The sequence below is a fragment of the Sus scrofa genome, chromosome 15 (assembly GCF_054392235.1).
Source record: "Sus scrofa isolate SSC_HxYL_T2T_F1_AM1 chromosome 15, Sscrofa_HxYL_maternal_Yorkshire_Landrace_v2.0, whole genome shotgun sequence".
NCBI classification, from domain to species: Eukaryota; Metazoa; Chordata; class Mammalia; order Artiodactyla; family Suidae; genus Sus; species Sus scrofa.
In genome coordinates this window covers 81,085,400-81,108,549 of record NC_139397.1, presented here as the reverse complement: position 1 = coordinate 81,108,549, position 23,150 = coordinate 81,085,400, and the positions used below count along the sequence as shown (strand labels likewise).

The 23,150-nt window shown below is 41.2% G+C and overlaps 1 protein-coding gene and 1 long non-coding RNA gene across 6 annotated transcripts in view; one reads left to right on the top strand and one right to left on the bottom strand.

The window, feature by feature from the left end:
* Positions 1-10,877, bottom strand: part of LOC146395943 (uncharacterized) — a 180,578-nt gene extending 169,701 nt beyond the window's left edge. Inside the window, exons 1-2 of one of the 3 annotated variants that reach the window (XR_014830501.1) lie at positions 10,448-10,877; positions 9,610-9,985 (exon numbers count right to left, since the gene is read on the bottom strand). This is a non-coding gene — a long non-coding RNA (uncharacterized LOC146395943). Of the gene's footprint in view, positions 1-9,609; positions 9,986-10,447 lie in introns of those variants that run through there. The other 2 variants (XR_014830502.1, XR_014830503.1) reach the window with 2 other exon arrangements.
* Positions 10,878-11,005: 128 nt separating this feature from the next.
* The window catches only part of LY75 (lymphocyte antigen 75), a 107,326-nt gene continuing 95,181 nt past the window's right edge, over positions 11,006-23,150 (top strand). For 2 of the 3 annotated variants that reach the window (XR_014828858.1, XR_014828857.1), the window contains exons 1-2: positions 11,006-11,176; positions 16,660-17,031. Coding sequence is in view for 1 of the 3 variants with exons in the window: in NM_001184946.1 (NP_001171875.1) it covers positions 11,083-11,176; positions 16,660-17,031 (466 nt within the window). In the remaining 2 variants the exon portion in view is untranslated. 3 annotated transcript variants of the gene reach the window in all.

The following is a 23,150-nucleotide window of genomic DNA, read 5'->3' as shown; positions in this document are numbered from 1 at the left end:
ATACAATTTTAGTGAGCAACTGGTAACATTAAAGCAAGCTGAACACACATACCTTAATATCCAGCAATTTTTTTCCCAGCTGTACGTTTTGGAAAAAGTTTTTTGCGTGCATTCAAGGAGTGATGTAATCACTAGTTTCCTAATCATATGTTCATCAAATATTCATTTATCTCTGTTTTCTTTGGAGTGGAGCTTTTCTAGTCCTCAACACTCTTTGGAGTGTGAAGGCAATGAGGTGGGGTAGGTGTGAGGAGAAAGATTTTTGAATCAAAATTTTTTGAATTTTTGAATGTAATACATAAGTATTACAGTTAAGAAAGAAGTTTTGTTCCTCACACCATATACCAAATAAACAAAAACTCAAAATGGATTTAAGATCTAAATGTAAGACTTGAAATCATAAAACTCCTAGAAGAGAACATAGAACACTCTTTGACACAAATTGCAGCCATTTTTTTTAAATCTATCTCTTAAGGCAAAAGAAACAAAAGCAAAAGTAAACAAATGTGACCAAATTAAATTCAAAAGCTTTTGAACAGTAAAGGAAACCTTCAACAAAACAAAAAGCCAACCTACTGAACGGGAGAAAATGTTTGCAAAGGATATGACAACAGGATGTTAAAATCCAAAGTATATAAACAACTCATACAACTCACTATTAAACAAACAAACAACCCCATTAAAAAATGGGCAGACGATCTGAATAGATATTTTTCTAAAGAAGATATACAGACGGCTAATAGGCACATGAAAAGATGACCAACATTGTGAATTATTACAGAAATGCAAATCCAAACCACAATGAGATATCACCTCACACCTGTCAGAATGGCTAACATCAAAAAATCTACAAATGATTCATGTTGGCAAGGATTTGGAGAAAAGTGAACCCTTGTAGACTGTTAGTGGGATTGTAATTGGTTTACAGAAAACCTCCACTATGAAGGTTTCTCAAAAAACTACAAATAGAACTATCATATGATCCAGCAATTCTGCTCCCGGGTATATATCCGAGAAAAACAAAAACACTAACTTGAAAAGATAATACATGCACCCGAATGTTCATAGCAGCATTACTTACAATAGTCAAGGTATGGAAGCAACCCAGTGTCCAACCATAGATGGATAAAGAAGATGTGGCATATATATAATGGAATATTACTCAGCCATTTTTAAAAAGAATGAAATTCTGCCACTTGCAACATGGATGAACCTTGAAAGTATTATGCTTATTGAAATGTGAGACAGAGAAAGACAAATATAAGTTATAAGTATGTTATAACTTACATGTGAAATCTAAAAAATAAGACAAACTATATAACAAAATGGGGAAGGGGGAGTTTTGCAGTGGCTCTTAGCTGACTTTGGGTCATAGCTCTGCTATCTGCTAACCAGCTAGCCTTGGACAAATTTTTTAATCTCTCTAAGTCTCAATTTCCTCATCTTTAAAGAAGGGATAATAAAATCCACCTCGAAACAAAGAAAATAACATTGGTACAATACAGATAACTAACTACAGATTTTATTTGGATTTCCCCAGTATTTTCACTGATTTCCTTTCCCCCAAATCCAATCCAGGACACCACCTTGTATTCAGTCTCCTCCCTTCTGAGACAATTCCTCAGTCATTCCCTAGGTTTCATGACCTTGACACTTTTGAAGAGTAGTGGTCAAGAATATCCCTCAAAATGGGTTTATCTGATGTCTTTGCATGATTAGACCAAAATTATGGATTTTGAGAAAAAATACCACATAACTCAAGTCTTATTAATTACATCATATAGGAGTACATGATATCAATATGCCTTGTTATGGATGATTTTTTCTACCTAGGTTTTTATTTTGTGATAATTCATTAAGTTGTACACTAAATCACTGGATAAAATATATATATATATATTCCTAAGTTGAAGTATAACTATATGTAGTTATATATGTGGTATATGTCACACATATACATGTATTATAAAACACAACACATATAAACAATTTAAACGTTTTTAAAACTTAAAAATATAAACCACGCAAGAGAAGATATTTGTAACATTTACAATTGAGAAAGGAGTAATTTCAAAAATATGCGAAAAGCTTCTACAAATCAATAAGGAAAATATATATTGGATCTGCTTAATGAGACCCTCTATTTGATAACATGCACAGCTGTGGTAACGGAGACATAAAATATTAATAGCTACTATTTATTGGTTGCTTATTTTGTGCAAGGAAACCTAAGGCTTGTAATAATCTCATGACTAAGGAAGGTTATCTATTCTTTTTTCAAAGGAGGAAACTGAGGCTCAAATTAAGAACAGTAGGCCCTCTGTAACCATGGGTTCTGCATCCACAGATTTGACCAAGCACAAATTGAAAATATTTGAAATAAAAATTCCAGAAACTTCCAAAAAGCAAAACTTATATTTGCCACATGCTATAGCAACTATTTACATAGTATTTGCATTGCATTAGATATTAAATCCAGAGATGATTTAAAGTATGCAGGAGGATATGCATAGGTTATATGCAAATATGACACCATTTCATAAGGAACTTGACTGTATGTGGATTTTGGTATTTGAGGGGAATTCTGGAACTAAATCCCCTGCAGATACTGAAGGATGATTGTATCTTGCCTAAGTACACAGTTAGCAAGTAGTGAGGTGAGGATGCATGTTTTGATTTCAAAACCCATGATGGAAATAAAGACCAACCTATTAGGAATGAGTACTCCTAGTACCCAGCTGTGGTCTCTAAATACTTACCACTTAAGGTAGCAAAGATCTTTAGAGAAGCAGCTCTGGGTCAGGAAGTGTACAGGTTGAAGCTGAAACATCTTGTCATTCCAGATCACGCAGAAACTATGAATGACTCCTGTGGCCATGTCTCTACTGGCCAAAGTGGAACATCAATAAATATAATAGCAAAAAGGGACTGAAACATATCGAATACATCTAAATGATTAAAAAAAACTAAAATCTTATTGGTCACCTTTGGAAGATGCTAGGGAACCACCTCCTTACTTTCAAAACTGATAAATGGAAAGAATCAAGCATTTTCGTGCCTTTCCTGTATAATCTGTAGCTTTAGCTAACAACATAGCTGGTAAGGGAAAGTTTCTCTTTCAAGAAGCATCTAGTTACTAAATGAAAAAAAAAAAAAAAAGATAGAAGTAGGACATCTCCATTTTCTAATTCTCAATGAACTAAAGGATCCAGGTAATGATCATCAGTGACTGATAACATCACCAAACAAAAAAAGGCATAACATTATGTGCTTCCTGACAGAAAAGTACAACACATATGGAATGGTACCATCAAAAATAAATTGAGGAGTTCCCACTGTGGAAAAAAAGGATTGGCAGAGTCTCTGGAGTGCTTGACCACAGGTTCGATCCCAGCCTGGCACAGTGGGTCAAAGGATCCAGCATTGCCACCGCTGCAGAGTAGGTGGCTAGGATATGATCCCTGGCCAGGGAAATCCATACGCAGAGAGCAGCCAAAAAAAAAAGAATAAATTGAATCTGAATCTTATAAAGCCTACTACTAATTTATAGGAAATATGAGGAATAAGAGGACATATCAAACAACACAATAGTGATGTAATAATCAAAATCCAGACTGTGAGAAATTTTACAGCTGGTTCTTCCTCACACAATTCAAGGGGGGAAAATGGCAAGACAGGGTATCCAGAGATTAAAAGCTACTTAAGAGATATAGCAACTGCTGTTAATGTAAAAACAAAAAACATTTACTAGCTAATTGGGGGAGTGTGAACATCTACTGGATAGGCAAAATTATTAAGGAATTGGTGCCAATGTTTTTAGGTGAGATAATGTACCATGGTTAGGTATTTTATGCAATCTTATCTTTTAGAGATGTACGCTGACATATTACTGATGTAATATTTGATATCTGAGATTTGATTCAAAATAATCCATGAAGAGTGAAAAGTGGGTCAGAACACAAAAGAAACAGCTATTCACATACTGATAACTGTTGAAGGAGGGAAATGGGAACAGTAGTTGTCTCTACTCTGGGTGTAGTTTCTACCCACTAAAGTAAAAAAGTTAAAAATTTATAAAAAGGTTTAAATATCCTCAGACAAAAAAATACTAAAGAGGGGAGGAGTATAATTGGAAGCACAGGTACATTAAGAAAGAGGGATTGGCTTTTCCTCCAAGGCTGAGAAAAAGATGTTTATAGAGAGAAAAACAGAGACCTAATGAACTCATAGCAGGGCCTCTATCTAGCCTATCAGGGAAGTAAGAAGCTCATTCTTTTCCATGGAGAAAGCCCAGGGCGTAAATGGTACTGGGTCCTGAAGAGGAAAAGGTTTGGACCATCTGCTTCATGGAGATATTAGAGATTTGACAAAAGGCAAATAAACAGTAAAATTGGTAAATACAGTAATATCATAGTGTCATACCTCTTGGTACTGGAATTTCTTAGTAGGATTCTCACTATTATACCTTATAAACATTTCTAAAAATTAGTAACCCAGAATTCTTCACCATTAACTAACAGGTTAGGTGGTCCTGAACTTTGTCCCTGGGTTATGAGTCAGCTTTGGTATATGGTCACGTCACCTATGATTTCCAAAGCTGAAAAACCTGAGCTTTATCTTCAGCTAAATTTGGGAAATAAATGTACTCAAGTGTGTACATGTATAAATGAATCACTTTGTTGTACAGCAGGAATTATTACAACCTTGTAAATCAACTATACTTCGATAAAACTTTAAAAAATGAAACAAAAATATTTGGCAAGAAAAAAAAATAAAGTGTAAACCTGATCAGTTTCCCTGAGGAGCAAGGACTCCTGGGCTTTAGTTATTTATCATTTGAACCGTTGTTTTCTTAGAACAGATTTGGCCAATGGATTTAGTTAATCTGAGGACAGAGCCTCCAATTACAGAAGTAAAATGCAAACACATCTCAGTTCTTGCCTCTGTGACAAAACAGAGTGAATACATGTCTCTGGCAAAGTCAAAACTAACTTACTTCATCACGTTTCCCACATCCAGAAAGTCATGGGTACCACGACAACTATTTTCTCATTCTTCAAAGCATGCACCTTTAATGAAAATGTTTCCTAGAGAATTCCCACCATGCTTGAGATAATGCACTCCTACCTGAAACACCTCACTGATCTTTGTGAAACATTCCCACACACCCCTACCAACATCAAGAACCTCGTGATCTGCGACCCACCTTTGCACCATCACCTCTGTCCCCAGTCAGAAGCAGCTTACGAGCCCTAAGGTGCTCTCATTGGTGTTTTGGACTCTTCCTATGAATCTCAGGGATTAGCATCTAATCCTTCTAATGCTTCTTGTATCCGCAATGATCACTGAACCCTCTGAGCCTCAGTTTTCTCTCTTATAAAGTGAGAGGGCAGATAATGCGCTCTAAGATCTCTATGAGCTCTGTAATTCCATGGTTCCTTGGTGTCTGTGCATGAAGTTAAGCTGAGCTAGTGAATAAATCAACCACACGGACTCCTCGTCCCATCTCTTGTGTCAATGTACTGGACACATCTTAGAAGAACATTTCCTCACCTGAGAATTCTACAGTTTAAAGTTTGCAGAAGTTCAGTTTAATTTAACAAGATGAGTTGCTTAATTCTGTTTTCTATTTGTTAACTGGATGAATCACAACCTCATCTTTGCCCGTTGGGGTCTATGTCCATGACTATAGTTCTCATGAGTTTAGTTATGACCAGGAATAAATGCAGATCTTTATTATCACAGTGTAATGGGAATTGTTTAAAATTTATTCTTAGATCAAGCCCTTGCCTGAGCCTCCTGGGTCCTCCTTACTACACCTGGGACCATCTGTAGGCATCATCAGTTTAAATGCATCCCACGCCAGTTCTCCTTAGGCCACAACTCCTTGTATAGTTGAATATGCTCCATTTGCAGTTTTTCTTGTTTACATCTTACTCAATTTTGGATATTGTCTCAGGGATGATTTTTTTGTAAGTCGAATCAGTATCACCAAGGTCTAATAAGGAAAACAAAATCCATGCTAGGTAGTTCAATAGAAGAAATTTAATATAGGCAAATAACTAGTTATGGGGTGTTGGAAGAGCTAAAAACAAGTGCTAATGAGGCTACCCAGAAAGTAACAAGTACAAGAAGCTGCTACTACCCATGGGGCCTGAGGGATAGAAAAGGACTGATGTTATCAGCCAAGAGCCAGGGATACCCTGTGGGAGCTAGAACCTTGGAGGAGGAATAATGCAAAAGGAGCTGGGAGAAAGGCAGGGGTTGCCTGGTGGGAACTGGACCACAGGGTGAGGTCTCCAGGCAGAAGCTTGAAACCATAAAAGAGACACAGCACTGCTAGACATACTTACAAAGCAGAAAAGAGAGAAACACCTTGAGGTCACCCTTTCTCAAACTTCCATCTCCTATAAGGAACTCCCATTAGCCAAACCTAATCTGAAGGCAGTGGGTGAGGGACACTGAGAGATGAACAGCAGCCCCTTGGGTGTCAAAGCAAGGAAGGGATCTAAGAGAAAAACAGGCAAGTAACCTGTTCAAGAATTGGAAAAGGAAAAACAAATAACCAATAATCCTAAGACAACATGTTTAACCTCATTAGTAACCAAGGAAATGCAACTTTAAACCACAATTAGATATCATTTTGCCTCCCACCAAAGATGTTAAAATGTCAAACACTGATGGAGAGATTCAGCACTGGGAACATGTGTGCTCACCACTGGGGGTAAAGATTGGAAAGTATGTTGACATCATCTAATAATGTTGATGCTGAACATACCCTACGCTCCAGGAATTCCACTTCTAAGAACACACCCTCAGAAAAGTTCAGCAAGGGAGTTCCCTTCGTGGCTCAGTGGTTAATGAACCCAACTAGGATCCATGAGGATGCAGGTTCGATCCTTGGCCTCAATCAGTGGGTTAAGGATCTGGCGTTGCCGTGAGCTGTGATGTATGCCACAGATATGGCTTGGATCCCATGTTGCTGTGGCTGTGGCATAGGCCAGCAGCTGTAGTTCTGATTCGACCCTTGCCTGGTAACTTCCATGCACTGTGCGTGCTGCCTCCCCGCCCCCCCACCAAAAAAAGGAAATGTCTAGCAAGGTGCACCAGGTAATGTGCACACAAATGTTTGCAGAAGCATTGCTAAGGATAGCAAGCCACCTAGCTGGAACCTACCCAAATGTCCACCAACAAGAGAATGGATAAAGTGTGCTTTATTCTTATAATCAGTTGCCACGTAAAAATGAATAAATTATACCCACGCACACCAACACAGATGAATGTCACAAGTGTAATTTTGAGCAAAAAGGCTAAGTAGGAAAAAAACTTGAAATGATTCCATTTACATAAAATTCAAAAACTTGAAAAGTTTATGTTTTATTTAAGAAATGAATCCTATATGAGCAACTGTAAAGAATGATAACTGTAAAGAATGGTTACTTCTGTGTGGGAATAAGGGGGATATGATCAGGAGGTGGCCCACAAGCATAGCTACACTTTTTAAGGTATGATATACTTTATAATTAAAAACATGACTCTAGAGGTCTTAAAACCTTGTATTCCTTCTCCTTGTAATTGGGAATAAAATAATAGTAACAATCACATACACTCAGGCAAGATTTGCATCTTGGTATCTTCATTTATGGCTACTGACCTTGACCAAGTGGTTGAAATTGTCTGTGTTATTTCAGTTTCCACAATGAGCATAACAGTAATTAACAGTTGTAGAATGAGGATAATAGTAGTAACTCAAAGAATGATTAATAGGTAAGAGATCATATGCGAAAGGCTCTTCAAAATGGCCTGGCACCCAACAGGAGGCAGGTGTCTGTTATTTTGCTCACATCATAGCCTCAGCTTGAAGGGTCCTCCCCACCACTTCTATCTACCAACTGTAACTCATCCAAGGTGTGCAGACTCTCTCTTTCACACTAGCTGATTCCTCCCTCTTTCAAATACCTAGACCTCCTATTACCTGCATTTATGAGGCATTTACCAAGTATTTATTCATTCATTCATCCAGCGACTCACAGGCTAGGTACTGGGAAGATAGAAATGACTAAAACAGACACAGTCACCACATCCGTGGGTCCTGTGGCCTGGGAGGGAGATAGTATTCAACAAATGAGCAAGCAGTTGGGCTAAGTGCTATCAAGACAAAGTGTGGGATGCAGAGAAGAAACTGTCACAGAGGAAGTTCACCTAGCCTGCAGAGTCAAGAAAGATTTCTTTGAGGAAGTAACATTCACATTGGGACTAAGGATACACTGCTTTCTACTGTTACGCTAGACGATATTTATTTAGGATCTATAACGTAGGTGGAATGTCAATGCACATGTACCTACAGAAAAAATAGCAGCAGGAAGTAGCAGGTCTTAAGTACCAAGTGAACAGAATGTACCTTATACCAGTGTTTGTAATCCCCAAGGCTTAGAGAGAGTCTAGAAATATTTTTTTTTATAAAACATAAGATTTGAGCAGGGCCTTAACTGGAAAGGTGAAACTGAGATAAGGGAAGGGGAAAAGTGGCATTCTTGATAGGGGAAAATATAAATACGTGGGCAGAGATAAGAAAAGGCAAGACAAGAGTTCCTGTTATGGCTCACTTGGTTAAGAACCTGCCTAGTATCTGAGATTCTATACATGAGGATGCGAGTTCGATCCCTGGCCTTGCCAGTTAAATAAGGATCTGGTGTTGCTGAGAGCTGCAACACACCTGGGATTTGGCATTGCTGTGGCTGTGGTGTAGGTGGGCAGCTGCAACTCTGCTTCGATCCCTAGCCCGGGAACTTCCATATGCCACAGATGTGGCTGTAAAAAGAAAGAAAAGGCAAATAAAAAAGAGAAAGAAAAGACAAGACAGATTTAGATAGGTGGCTTGAACCAAGGAATGATATAGGAAGGTAATGAAAGACAAAGTGTTGACTTGTGGGGGGGGTGCTTGCTTTATTTGGGGGGATTTTTTTGTTGGTTTTTTTTTTGGGGGGGCGGGTTTTTTTGCTTTATTTTAGATGGAATTTTCTTCCTGCTTGGAAGGATGGCCTTCTTTGAGACTCTCATGAAAGCCTTGGACACCTCCTCATCAAAAAAAGTAAGCACATTCATAAAGGTGCATGCAATTTTAGTTCACAATCCCCTTGAACTCCCACTTAGGAATCCCTGCTATAAGCAAGTAGCACTGAAAGGATGTGAGTGAAAGAAAGGTAGCATGTTTCAAACCATGTTTAGAAAGCTTCACATGCCTAAGAGGATACCAACAGTTAGCAGTGAGGTCAGTTGACAAACTATTGCAATATAATGCAAGCTGGAGCTCATATGGCCCTAGGCTAAGGCAGCAGTTCTAGGTATTCATTAACTAACTAAACTAGTATTTTTTGAAAGCTCACTGTGGGACAGGCCTGGTGCTCAGTATTAATGAAGAAGACCACTGCTCTCAAGGAGCTCCAAGCTGGGCAAGAATCAGAAGGACAAGCAGCCACAGGTGTGGAGGGAATCAGAGCTATAGCAGATTGTCTCACCCAGAACTTTCCACTGCCCATTCCCTGGAGAATCAAGTCAATGTCTTTAACATCATATTCAAAGGCACTTCGAAAAATAGTCCCAACTCACCTTTCTGCTGTCATTTCCACTTAGGCCTCCATCACAGCTCCTTTCAACACACACACACTTTGCAGGACAGCCATGCTGGACTCTTGACTGTCTCCTGACACTGCTTTGCCTTTTATTGCTTCTGTTCTGTCACTATTTTCCTCCCACCTGCTATGCCTGGTCAGATGACTGCCCATTACCCGTTATTCAAGGCTCAGTTGAGGTGCTGTCTGCCTTGAAGCTTTGTGAAGTCTCCCCATTCATTCGTCCCTGAGTTACTGTGTGCCTCAGTAAGCTGGAAAAGGGAAGAGTCTTGTCCTTTTACCTTATCTTGGGAGGTGCTCAGGTCCTGTGCTGGCAAGTATTCAATATACACACTGATCCGGAAGACAGGGGCCTGGTGAGAGAACAGAGCCAAGGGAGATTTGGGAGCCATCAGTGAAGAATTGCTGGTTGGAATTAGAAAAGGTAAACTTGATGTCACCACCTCCTGGAAGCATTCACCCTGGGGCAAAGGGATGGAGGCCATCCCAGGCATACCATGTGCTCAATAAGCACGGGTTTAAAAATATAGGACATTCATATCCAGGTAACTTAGATCACTCTATTTATAATGATAGCAGTTCCCACAGGGTGAGGATAAATTCTGCTCTCACAACTGCCAGTTTAGGATGCAGACTTCTACATTTCTACTGATTATTTTTATTATTTTATTGTTTTATTAAGAAAAGAGCTTACTTGCAAGACCAAATGGTTATAAAGTCTAAGTCATCCTTGGACGTATTATTGGGTCACTGGAGTAGCTCTTGCTTTTAATTCTTTTAACAACTTTGGGTCAATCATTGCGCCATTACCTCACCTGTGTTTGCACTATCAAAATATGCAAGACGTTGCCAAGGACGACTGAATTCTTTGGCTCGACCACAGCCGCCACAGGACGGGTGCACGTTTCCCTCTCTGAGGTACCAGGGATGTGGCAAGGCCAGCGGTGCAAAAGAAGTTATCCCAGACTGAGGTGCTTTACGCAGAGACTAACTGTCCTAACTGACCATCCACCAGGACAGTGCCATGTCCCAGAGTGCTGCGTCTCCTCAGCTTTACTGAACAAGCGGCTGGGCCCACGAACCCTAGACCAGGTAGTCTGAGCACCGCTCTGCTCTCTGATTTCGCGCTCACAGCCCGCCTCCCGGGGACGCGGGGCGCGGGGGGAGCTGGGGCTGGGGGGCGCTGCCCAGCGCAGGTGCGCAGAGTTCTTTGCTGGTTGTCTTCCCGCTACACATCCTGCCTGCGCTCCCACCCCAGCTCCGCCCTGCCCAGCCCTGCCCGGGGGAACCAAGGACGTGCTGATCTGATTGGCCGAAGGCGGCAGGGGCGGGGCCGGGGCGCCCTGGGAGGCCTGGGGCGAGTGAACCGGTGGGGCTGACTGGGTGCACCAGGAGGGGCAGGTGCGGTGTGCCCCCGGGGAGCCGACTGAACCGCTTGGACCTGCTCTGGATGGCGACTCGCAGGGCGACCCCTCGCCGTGTGGCGGAGCTGCTCGTGCTGCTACTCGCCTGCTTCGCGTTGGGTGAGCCGTCTGGCCACGCAGGTAACCGCGGGCGCGTCCGCCCTCCGGCCCGCTAGGGGCCTCGACGCTGTCACGTCGGCCGACTTTCCTCGGTTCGGGTTAGGGCTGCGTTCTGGGGTCATGTCACCTTTGCTTTGCTCTGGGGTCTGGAATGGGACAAGTGAGCTGAAGAGTGGTCTGAGAAGAAGGCGCTCCATTGCCCTCGGGGTTCCGGGAGGAGGGCGAGAGGGGCGTTGGGAGGGCAGGGCGCTTCCAGTGTTGAGGCGAGGAGTCCGCCAGAGGGAAGGCAACCAGACTCTTTTCTGGACAAGTCCTGGAGTCCTTCTTCGTCCTGTCTCCTCTAGAATCACACTTCCCTGGAGTATAGGGTTCTTCAACACCTCTCCCCCAACTCCCCACGCCTCATCCAGGCCATCTCGCCCCTCCTTCGCTCCTTGGTCACCTTGGCCCTTACTGTCAAGAGGAACTTTCTGCCACAGCTTCAAGAATAACTAAAGATTCCCTGACTTCACTGTGCCTGTGGTGCACGTCAAAAAGCCATGTCTCCTACAGTGACCATGGCCGTGACTGTTATGATGCCCTCCCCCAATGCCTCAGGCAGAGCCCTTTCTTCTAATTGTCTTATAGGCTCCAAACGACCCCAAGAGGGCGAAGGTCCCGCAGTGGAGCTCGAGTTCCCTGTTGGGAGACTTCCTGCCTCTCACTTGAGAAGCAGGACCAAAACCAGACACTGATGCTCTGGGTGGTGCCTGCCCCACCACCCCCCTTGGCAGCACCTGAAATTTGCTTTTACTTTCTCTTTTTGCCTTGGCAAAAGGTGTGCTGAGGACTTTGTTTCTTATCCTGGCAGCTTAATGAGCAATCAGTGAGCCGTCTCCACCTACCACTTCTGTCATCTTGTCTGAATGAGGAAGTAAAAGGTAGTCTAGGGAGTTTTTGAAAAACCTCCCTTTGCTTGTGGCACTTTCTTTGCAGCTAAAGTAAGTTACTGTCTGATTTACACTTTATGGGGAGTATGAGTGGCATCACTCATCTACACCAAGAACTTCTCAGCTGACCCTGTTCTGATTGACACTTCTTCGTTCTTTGATCCTCCATGTTGGAAACTAGTGGCCTTTATTGCTGTGAGAATTCTCTTCTGCCTGCCTGATAAACCAGGGAGAAAATTTTCACTGCAGTCACTATTGTCAAAATACACTAACCTTTCAGCCACTAAACTCTTATTTCCATCTACATTCGCTTTAGTCTTATCTGTTTTGTCTCTCCCGTAGAACTCAAGATTTCCTTACTTTTGGCAATCTCTGTAAATCCTTGGCCTTTCTCATCAACCCAAAGCAAAGAGCACCAGTTTAACGCCATTGTTCCTATACTAGGTCCTCTCAGGTAGCTGTTTTCCTACATCCTTCCTCACCCTGAGCAGCTGCTCTGGTCAGCTCACCCTCATCCTCAGACTAGACTTGTGTCCATATTAAGGGAAGCACTGGAATTTTGAAACCCCAGCCATTTGAGTAGCTTGTTTGGCAATGTATCAGCTTCATGATGCTGGTGATAGTATGCACTTCATCAGCTGTATGCTGCTAGGTTTACACAGGTGGTCTCTGTTGCTCAGATGTTGGAGGAGCATCTCTGTGTCCTTGGGGAAATGCCAATTGCTTAGTTTCCTTTTTGCCTCCTTGGAGACCAAACAGCTTGAAGTAACCTAATTCTTCAGGGATTCCTGAGGTTCTCACCAGCCCACACCACCCAACCTGAACCCCATGACTTTCCTAGTACCCTGCCACCAGTGGGCCCAACTTTCACTTTAGGACCTGTTTTTGAACAGGCACATCCAGACTTCTGATTCTCTCCTACTGTACCCACTGCACACATGGTAGTAACTCCACAAAATGCTCAACAATATGGGCTGTGGAAGTTCCCCTGAAGCTAAAAAAGCTGGAATCTTCACCCTTTTTGCCTTCCCAAGCCATCTTCTCTCCATTTGATTATAGTTCCAAAATGTTGACATCCAGCTGCTCTTTGGAATGTGCAGAGCTCTTTGGTTTAAGGGCTTGTAGTGCAAGAGTTACTTAACAATCAGACAATAAGGCATCATTTTCCTGTGATGTTCTAAAAATTCTTTTTCAATTTAGATAATGCTATGTAGCAATTTCCTCCCAAACACCAGTAGAATGTTTATATAAAATGAAAAAATATATATATTTTAGTGCTGCTAGGGATGATGAGGCTTTTTTTCATCAACCTCTGCCTTTTAGACAAATATTGTATTTGGAGGTAAACATTAAAATTACATTTAAGACTAGTATAAGGTTGTAAAGTGGATAAGATGAAAATGGCTATCAATAAAGAATCTGTTTTATAAATTGCTCTGCAATCACCTTTTCAAAGTATAATACAGTTCTGAAATATTTTAGATACCCTTATTGAACAAATTTTCTAAATAAGAAATTATTTTCATACTTCCTCAGTCCTTCTTCCCCTCTTCAACCTTTATTCCTGGCAGGATAGCAAGACTAGAGCAGACCAAACAGCTTCTTCTTAAGGATAAAGAAAATATTGGGAAATGTCATGAGACCATAAGACCCTCCCTAGGTTATGTATTATGTGTGACTGCTTACACATACATTATGCATGAAGGCTCATATGTTTCCTCAAATCATATCAATAATTAATATCTGCTAGGTGACCACCATAGGTGTCAAGCATTGATATTACAGACCTGGTTAAAAGATTTAGGGTGAGGCAAGTATCTACAATCATAGATGTTTGCAGTTAGGTAAGAAGCTCAGCAACTCCTCTTCACCACAACTATTCCACACCTCTCCTGTAGTCCTTCACAATCCTACAAGCTTGTTTAGGCCATGGGTGTCCTAAAAGTTAAACATACAGTAAATGGGAAAGGTAAATTTTTTTCTCTTTCAAGGTGTATTTATAAGGCGGAACTGTCACCTGAGTGCACACACCCAAACATGATTCAAAATACTGCTAGCATGGCAAAATAAAGTTGTGGCCATCTTGTTCAAGAACAATATGCAGTGAACTTAGCATAGACCTGTAAAGCCTGCAAGGCTAGGAAACCTGGGAACTAGTGGAAGTATAGGATGTTAGCAGTGGAAGTGACTTAGATATCTTATACTTTACTGCTTTTATCTTACATTTGGAAATTAGAAGTCTGGGGAGACAGACTTCGCTGAGGTCTCCCAGCTAATTGGCCAAAGTAGGTCTTCAATCTCAGACCTCTGATTCCTTATTCCAATGCTCTTTTCATGATTCTAAGAGCTATAGCTAATCCATTGGATTCTGCAAAGGCAGTTCAGAAAATCTTGAGCTCCAAACTGCAAATGTAGGCAAGGCTGCTGCTTGCCTAGTTTACCCACTTAGGGTCAAAGGGCTCAGAGCAAAGTGCCCAGGAAAGAGAGCAGGGAGATTATAGGGCAGGAGGGAGGAAGGTTTCAGCAGGAGTAACTGCTGCCCACTCTCCTGAAGAAGCAGACTTCTTTTCTTCTGCAGTAATTCCTGATACTTTGGAACACAAGAGAGGTGGGAGGGAGTACATCACGGTCTGAGTGGCTATTGGATATGTAGGAGAAGGACATTAGAGAAAATGAGAGGGATAATCATCTAAGATAGTACATTTTCCTTTTTCGTTAACATCTCCCCAAACTGTGTTTATAAAATAGAGAATGGCAGAGTGATGTCAAAGAAGAGTGAGGGATGGAAACTGCCATCCAAACAGTTCTAACTGCAACCCTAGGCAGGATTTTAAAATAGATTTGAAAGCAGACATAACATTTTAAAGGATTTTGTTCTTGTTTCTCTTGGTGCTGCTACTACTATGTTGAAAAAAAAAAATTCCGTCCAAAGTTCAAGCTGGAATTGAACTTGATTTTATAGTTATTATTTGCATAGTGAAATTTCCCCTTAAGTCCTTCGTATGAGATTTTTTTAACTCCACAAGCTTGTGAATTATTATTAGAAAAGATTATTTAGTGTCAGTAAAACTACTGAAAGCGAAGCCAGCATCAAAATGAAAGTGCCTTTTGGGAACTAAAATTTTACAGTTCCTTCTGCTGAACTCTTTGGTTCATTAACAAAACTGCTTATGTTTGTCTAGACTATTTCAGCTTTACTCTAATCAATATGAAATTCTGTGCTATACCTTCAATATATGTTTCTTTGTGAAAGCACTAAGCAAATTGTTCAATTGTAGTTTGCTGTAACAGACATGAATCTTGCTCCACAAACTCGGGTACACAAGGAACAGTGCATTACCTTATGTTCATAAAATTGAATTAAATTTTCTTCCGAGGTCCCATTCTACCAGGTTAACAGAACTTCAGTTTCTGTCTTTACTGAGGTCTTCCCTGCTCATGCACAACTGCCAGGGGAGCGTTCAGGGAGATCCCTCCCTTTGCCGTCATCTCACACTGGTGACTTCTGAATTTCCACATGTCCAAACCTATTGGTTTTGTTTTGTTTTGTTTTTTGCTTTTTAGGGCCACACTTGCAGCACATGGAAGTTCCCAGGCTAGGGACTGAATCAGAGGTACAGTTGCTGACCTACACCACAGCCACAGCAACACCAGATCTGAGCTGAGTCTGCGACCTTCACCATAGCTCACGGCAGCGCCGGATCCTTAACCCACTGAGCCTGGCCAGGGATCAAACCCACATCCTCATGTATACCAGTTGGATTCGTTTCCACTGATCCACAATGGGAACTCCAAAGCTGTCAAATCTTGACTCCCATGACATAGGTGATTCCTGGAGCTCAGCCTTGGCCTCCTTAGGTGATCCAGACTGTCATTCTCCACAGCCCTTCCCTGAGAGGGGGTTCCTGTCACCTTTTTTGGAAGTATGACAGTGGAGCTGGCTACAGGTCCCCCCAATCCTCAGAACCCAGACCTCCATTTCCTCTCATCCCTTTACCCCACTATTTTACTTCTACCTCATCTCCTTTCAGACACATTAATGCCATATAATAACTTACCCTGCTGTAGTAGCCAAAGTTTAAGCAAGACAGGACTATTGGCTTAGAATATTTTTCATAAACCACAGACCACCTATCTAAAGAAGATAAAAACTAAGGAGAATTTTCATCTCATTAAATGAGGGGGGGCAAATATTTCATTAAGTGGCAGTCACAAATATACATACTATTCTAAGTGCTTTGCATATATGCGCTCATTTTATCCCCACATCTACCCTGTGAAGTACTGTTTTACGAAAGAGGAAGCTAGAGCACAGCAGGTAAATGATGCCTTGATCACATGACTGACAAGCCACACAGACTCTAAACCCAGGCAGAGCCCATGCTCTTACCCCACACTGAATTGCCTCTCTGACTTACAGCTGTCTTCCGACCTTGTGTAGGACATTACCGTTTATACAGTTTGGAGGGTGGGAAAAGTCCAGTGATGCTCAGATTCTCCTTAGCAAGCAGAGGCCAGGGCACATCGACCATATAATTCAGAACCCTGAAATGTCTTCTGCCTGTCTTGTTTCAGATAAGGATTCATTCACCATCGTCAATGAAAACACAGGCAAGTGCATCACACCACTGAACGACTGGATAGTGGCAAAGGACTGTGACAAAACCAAGGACATGTTTTGGAAGTGGGTATCTCAGCATCGACTCTTTCATTTGCAATCCCAGAAGTGCCTTGGCCTAGACATAACCAAACCCACGGATTCCTTAAGAATGTTCAGCTGTGACTCCGATGCCATGCTGTGGTGGAAATGTGAGGACCACTCTCTGTATGGAGCTGCCCAGTACAGGTTGGCTCTGAAGGGTGGACACGCCATAGCAAGTACCAATTCATCTGACGTCTGGAAGAAAGGAGGCTCAGAGGAAAGCCTCTGTGCCCAGCCCTACCATGGTGAGTTTTGGAGAGGGACTTAGACTTACTCATTCTATGTGTGGCGAAAGTGGCATTGACCATGTACTGCTGACCATAGGCAAGTCATACACTGGTGAGGGCAGTGAATTAGCACCCAGTTCCAGCCACTGTGCAGTAACGTTGAGCTACTTCTGTGAGGTCAGTGCTAATTGCCCCCTTTCGAAGGCAAGGCTAGGAGAGGTCGGGTGCCTCATCAAAGGTCCAACAACCATTCTGTGGTAGCCTGAGATTTGAAAGATCTCTGATGCCTGATGTACCTCCTATGATTATCCTGAATTCCAAGGAAAGTATATGTTAGAGTAACAGGAAATCCTTTAACAGAATAAAAGTCAAATGATCTAGTAAAGTTGAACCTACTCTAAAAAAAAAAGATAAAGAAAGGAAATGTATTTTTTCTTGTCTGCAGATTTGGATGTAATGGAAAAACTTCAAGAGTATTGTATGGCTTTATTTTTTTAATTTTTTTTTTTTTTTTGTCTTTTGTCTTTTTTTTTGTCTTTTGTTGTTGTTGTTGTTGTTGCTATTTCTTGGGCCTCTCCTGCGGCATATGGAGATTCCCAGGCTAAGGGTTGAATCTGAGCTGTAGCCACCGGCCTACGCCAGAGCCACAGCAACGCGGGATCCGAGCCGCGTCTGCAACCTACACCACAGCTCACGGCAATGCCGGATCGTTAACCCACTGAGCAAGGGCAGGGACCGAACCCGCAACCTCATGGTTCCTAGTCGGATTCGTTAACCACTGCGCCACGACGGGAACTCCTATTTTTTTAATTTTATTCTATTTTCATTAGAGTATAGTTGATTTACAGTGTTGTGACCATTTGTGTTGCACAGCATAGTGACCCAGTCATATACATTCTTTTTCTCATACTATCTTCCATTATGTTCTATCCCAAAAGACTGGATATAGTTGTTCCCTGTGTGTGTGTAGGACCTCATTGCCTCTCCATTCTAAATGCAGTAGTTTGCATCTACCAACCCCAAACTCCCCATCCATCACACTTCTTCCTCCCACTCTTGGTGACTACAAGTCTGTTCTCTGTGTCTGTGAGTCTGTTTTTTATTTTATTTTGGTGTGGTTATCACACCTTGATATTTGTATTTATGATTCAGCATTTTAAGAGTGGATTTTTTTCCTCACTTGCTTCCAAAAATAAGTATATGATTACAGATCTTCCTGAACTTACAATGGGGTTATGTGCTGATAAACCCATCATAAGTTGAAAATGTATTTAATACACCTATAGCAAACATCATGGCTGAGCCTACCCTATCTTAAATGTGCTCAGAACACTTAACATCAGCCTACAATTGGGAAGAATCATCTAACACAAAGCCTATTTTATAGTAAAGTATTGGATATCACAGGTAATTGAATACTGTACTGAAAGTAAAAAACAGAACAGTCGATGGGTACAGGATGCTTGTAAAAGTCTGTGGGTTGTTTGCCCTTGTGATCATGTGGCCGATTCAGAGCTGTGTCTGCTGCTCCCCAGCATCATGAGAGAGGATTATACCATCTATCGCTAGCCCTGGAAAAGATCAAAAGTCAACATACAGTTTGCATTGAATGAGTATTGCTTTCACACCATTGTAAAGTCAAGAAATCATTAAGTCAAACCTTCCTAATTCAGGAACTGTCTGTGTTGCCTTTGGGGGAGCTGATCATGAATTTTGTTCTGAGTCTAGAGAGTCAGTTTAACACATTTCTGAGTTTAAAAAGAAAGAGATTTATTTTTTTAGATCTCTAAATGTAATCAGCTGTCACCCAAACAAATCTTATTTCATTATGTTCCTCCAAATTATACCAAATGTTGGGGGGGCGTGTAGTTACTTATCTAAGTCTTAACTATTACCTCATATGTGTTCTTCTTTGTAAATTTACATAGCATTGCAGAGCTTTTCCTATTTTCTTAAGCTGAATTTGGCCTCCCATCCTTCTTGTTATCTGTGCAAGTTTTTCTCCGGGGGCCTTCTTTCTGTTTCCTAGTGAAGATACAGAAGCTTCTGAGATGTCTTGTTCTGCTGTTATGGGAAAATATTGGTGAATCAGAGATGGGTTTTTGTTTCTTGTTTTCTTCAGTCCTTGACCCTTGAGTAGTTGAACAAGTCTGTTTCTGTGAGCCACCTTCCTCCTAACCTTAAAAAACAATTTGCTTTCTGGGTACCACTTAATGGCAAGCTTAAATTTTGTACTATAAAAGTCTCTCTCTAACTTGGCAGCTAAGAGAAAAATGGAACCAAACAGTTGCCATTTGAGCTGGATTTGACTTGTTTCCTTATATTTGTTCAAGTATCAGCAAGGGTAATTTTTTTGGCAGGACACTTTCTGTCTCCTGTCCCTAATTCTTTTGAAGGATATAGTTGTAATTATAAATTCCCTCAGTCCCTAAAATGCCTTCATTTCACTACAACCAGTTTTCTTTGTAATCCTGTGTTTTATTTTATGCATTTATAATATTCTTCTGAGAAGGGGGCTCATGTACTTCACACGGCAGCCAAAATGATCAGTGGCACAAAAAAGTTAAGAACCTACCTAGGGTACCAACCCAAAGAGCTAAACATTGTCCACCAGCAAGAGCCCACAGGCATACAGCCTTTCTTTCTTTCTTCCTTTTTTTGTTTTTTTTTGTCTTTTTGTCTTTTTAGGGCTGCACTTGCAGCTTATGGTAATTTCCAGGCTAGGGATCAAATCAGAGTTGCAACTGCCGGCCTACACCACAGCCACAGCAATGTGGGATCCTTAACCCACTGAATGAGGCCAGGGATAGAACCCGCAACTCCTGGATACTAGTCAGGTTTGCTACTGCTGAGCCACAACAGGAACTCCCCATATAGTGTTTCTTGACCTTACCAAATACAGTATTTAGAACATTACATTTCCAGATTAGAAATTTCTAAGAAAAGATGCATGTGGTTCTGACTTGTTATGACATACCTCCAGTTTTCATTTGCACAGAGGCCAGGGCCAAACTTGCCTCTTCTCTGTTTCTCTCCAGGTGACTGGTACCACCCAGGTTGCATATGTTAGAAATCTACAAGTCACCCTAGAGTTGCCCTGCTTTCCTTTTCCTTAAATTCCTCTTCAAATTTAATCAAATATTACATCCTGACAATTTTAGTCCTTTAAATTTAGGTGGTCTCTTCCTGTTCTTGGGTTGGAGACTGCTGTCTTAAGTTAGGGACTTTCTCTAGGACTGCTCTCTGAGACTACTCATATTGGTCCCTGCCCCCTCCTTCAAGTTGTATAGAACAAGAAAGATAAAACACCTGAGTCTAACAAAATGAAGTTCAAAGTAACACAGCTTGTTACAGCAAAGCTAAGGCTCAAAACCAGGATTGTGTTCCCCAAATATAGTTTCTTTCTTTCTTTCCCTTTCTTTCTTTCTTCCTTTCTTTCTTTCTTTCTTTCTTTCTTTCTTTTTTTGGCTTTTGTCTTTTTAGGGCCGCACCCACGGTGTATGGAGGTTCCCAGGCTAGTGGTCTAATTGCAGCTACAGCTGCTGGCCTACATCACAGCCATAGCAAAGCCAGATCTGAGCCATGTCTGCGACCTACACCACAGCTCACTGCAACACTGGATCCTTAACCCACTGAGCAATGCCAGGGATCGAACCCGCAACCTCATGGTTCCTAATCGGATTCCTTTCCTCTGCACCACAACGGGCAATCCTAATTTTTTTTTTTACTTCCAGTATAAGAACATTTATCTGTTATTGTATCCTGGGTTGCTTCTCTCCCCAACCCACATCCTATGTGAGTCTTGTTCCTCTCAGAGAAATTTTATGAATAAATTGTTCTTGACTAGCATCCAGATATGCATTTATATCATTAAGATATCTTGACCTCACTAGCTCTCTTCTCAGTTGGAAAGTTTGGTGAATCATGCAGAGAAGATAGACTTTTAGTGGAAGGGTGGCTGTAGAAATGACTGAATTCTGCGTAACTCTTAGAAACCTGCCAAGCTCTTTAAACTGAAGCTATTTTATATTACTGGAGAAGTTAATGTTAGTTTCCCACATAAGTGTCTCATCTCACCAATTTGTGCCTATTGCAGAATAAGCTGTTGTTTTAAGGCTGCCATCACCATAAATTCATACATTCAGAGAAGATTCTTCTCAGGAAAATCTCTCTGGGGAGACCCATGGGACTTAAGAGGTCCAGTAGCAGCAAAGAACATGTGAGAATAAAACTCTTAGTGAATTTTTAGCATAATTTAGCTGCTGCTATTGTGTGGTTGTTATATGCTTATCATTCTTCAAAGCATATTGTGAATAGGGGAGCTCTTTAATTGAAACCCAACTTTGAGCTATGAAACATAGCTTCAACTCCAAAAAGGTACCCATTGATGCCACATGTACTTATAAGTCAAGGAATCTTAATCAGAGAACCAATCTTCATCCCTGTCACAGCTGAATGACTGAATATTTCACTTAATGACTCTGCAGAAATGGAGATTTCACAAACATATGTAAGACTTACCCTACTGATCTTGTGGGCTGATGGTAAAGAGTAGTAAAAGTTCTTCATATTACAGAAACACAAGGTTTTACCAAAAAAAAAAAAAAAAACCCGTGGTTCTATAAGTGATAGTGATAGTCGTTGTGCTCAGGGACTCTCCTCTTAAGTGCTGTAATATAGGAAGAGAAATTGGTCACAAGCTATTGGGAGTTTTGGTATGTTTAAAAATAAAATGTAGGTAGTAAGCAGGATCCTTATAAAATATAAGTTCAGATTACTCTTTAACAAAAGTACACCGTTCAAGCCATTTATATTTCAGAGAAGAACAAAACCAATATTCCTTAAAAGATTGCAAATAAAAGCATCTAGATTGTTCTTCCTTTTGCTGTACTGCCACCTAATACATTCTAAACTGTTAAATTAAGTGTCATACTTCAGATAAATGAACATTTGAGAATAATAATGTGGAATCATGGAGTTCCTGTCGTGGCGCAACAGAAGCTAATGTGACTAGGAACCAAGAGGTTGCAGGTTCAATCCCTGGCCTGCTCAGTGGGTTAAGGATCCAGTGTTGCCGTGAGCTGTGGTGTAGGTCACAGCCACGGCTCAGATCTGGTGTTGCTGTGGCTGTGGCATAGGCCGGCAGCTGTAGCTCGAATTAAACTCCTAGCCTGGGAACCTCCATATGCCCCGAGGGTGGGGCCTAAAAAGCAAAAGCAAAAAAAAAAAGAATGTGGAATCAAATTCTACTTTAAGCACATCTGTAAGACAGTTTGAAGGACCTTAATAGCCTGGTAAAGGATGAGAAGATCTGATTACTGTGCTTTACCTAATAACCATTATTTGATCTGGTAAAACCATGGTTTTAAACAAGTTAAAGATATGAAAAAAGGTGACTGAAATAGTTACACAGCTGTTCCATGAAACACCTCTCCAAAAAAGCTGTGATTGACATAATATTTAACATTTTCTCCAGCATTTCCAACCATATTCGAGGTTGGAATAATTTTTCAGTTTTTCTCCATGTACCACAGAAAATTGTTAAAATGAAAAGCTAGCTCTACTACCTTGCTGGCTATGACTACAGCAACTAGTCCCATGACTGCCCAGCTGAAGCTTTTTCCTCTTTCATAACCTGAATTATCATGTCCAGCCCATCTCCAAGATTCCACTCAGGGACCCAGCAGCCCTTTCTCCCACTTGCTCAAAACCTACAGCCTCAATTCTATCACTAGTCTGTGATCAATAGGGCTATTTGTCCATCTCTCTAACTCCACATTTGGTTTCAAAATCCACACCCAGCCTCAGTGATTCCAAGGAATTTTTCTGGCCTACTCTTACTGAAGAAAACAGAGTCTAAGTTTAATCTCAAGCAGGGCACCTCTGCCACCCACAGTGCTCAATTGATCCTTACTTTTTTTATTATTATTAAAGTATAGTTGATTTACAATATTTCGTCAAGTTCTGTTGTACAACAAAGTGACCCAATCACACACATTTCCCTGTGCTGTTCAGTAGGATCCCATTGCCCATCCATTCCAAATGTAACAGTTTGCATCCTCAAAATCCCCAAAATGCCCATCCATTCCACTCCCTCCTCTCTTTCCCCCCACCTGGAACCCCAAGTCTGCTCTTCT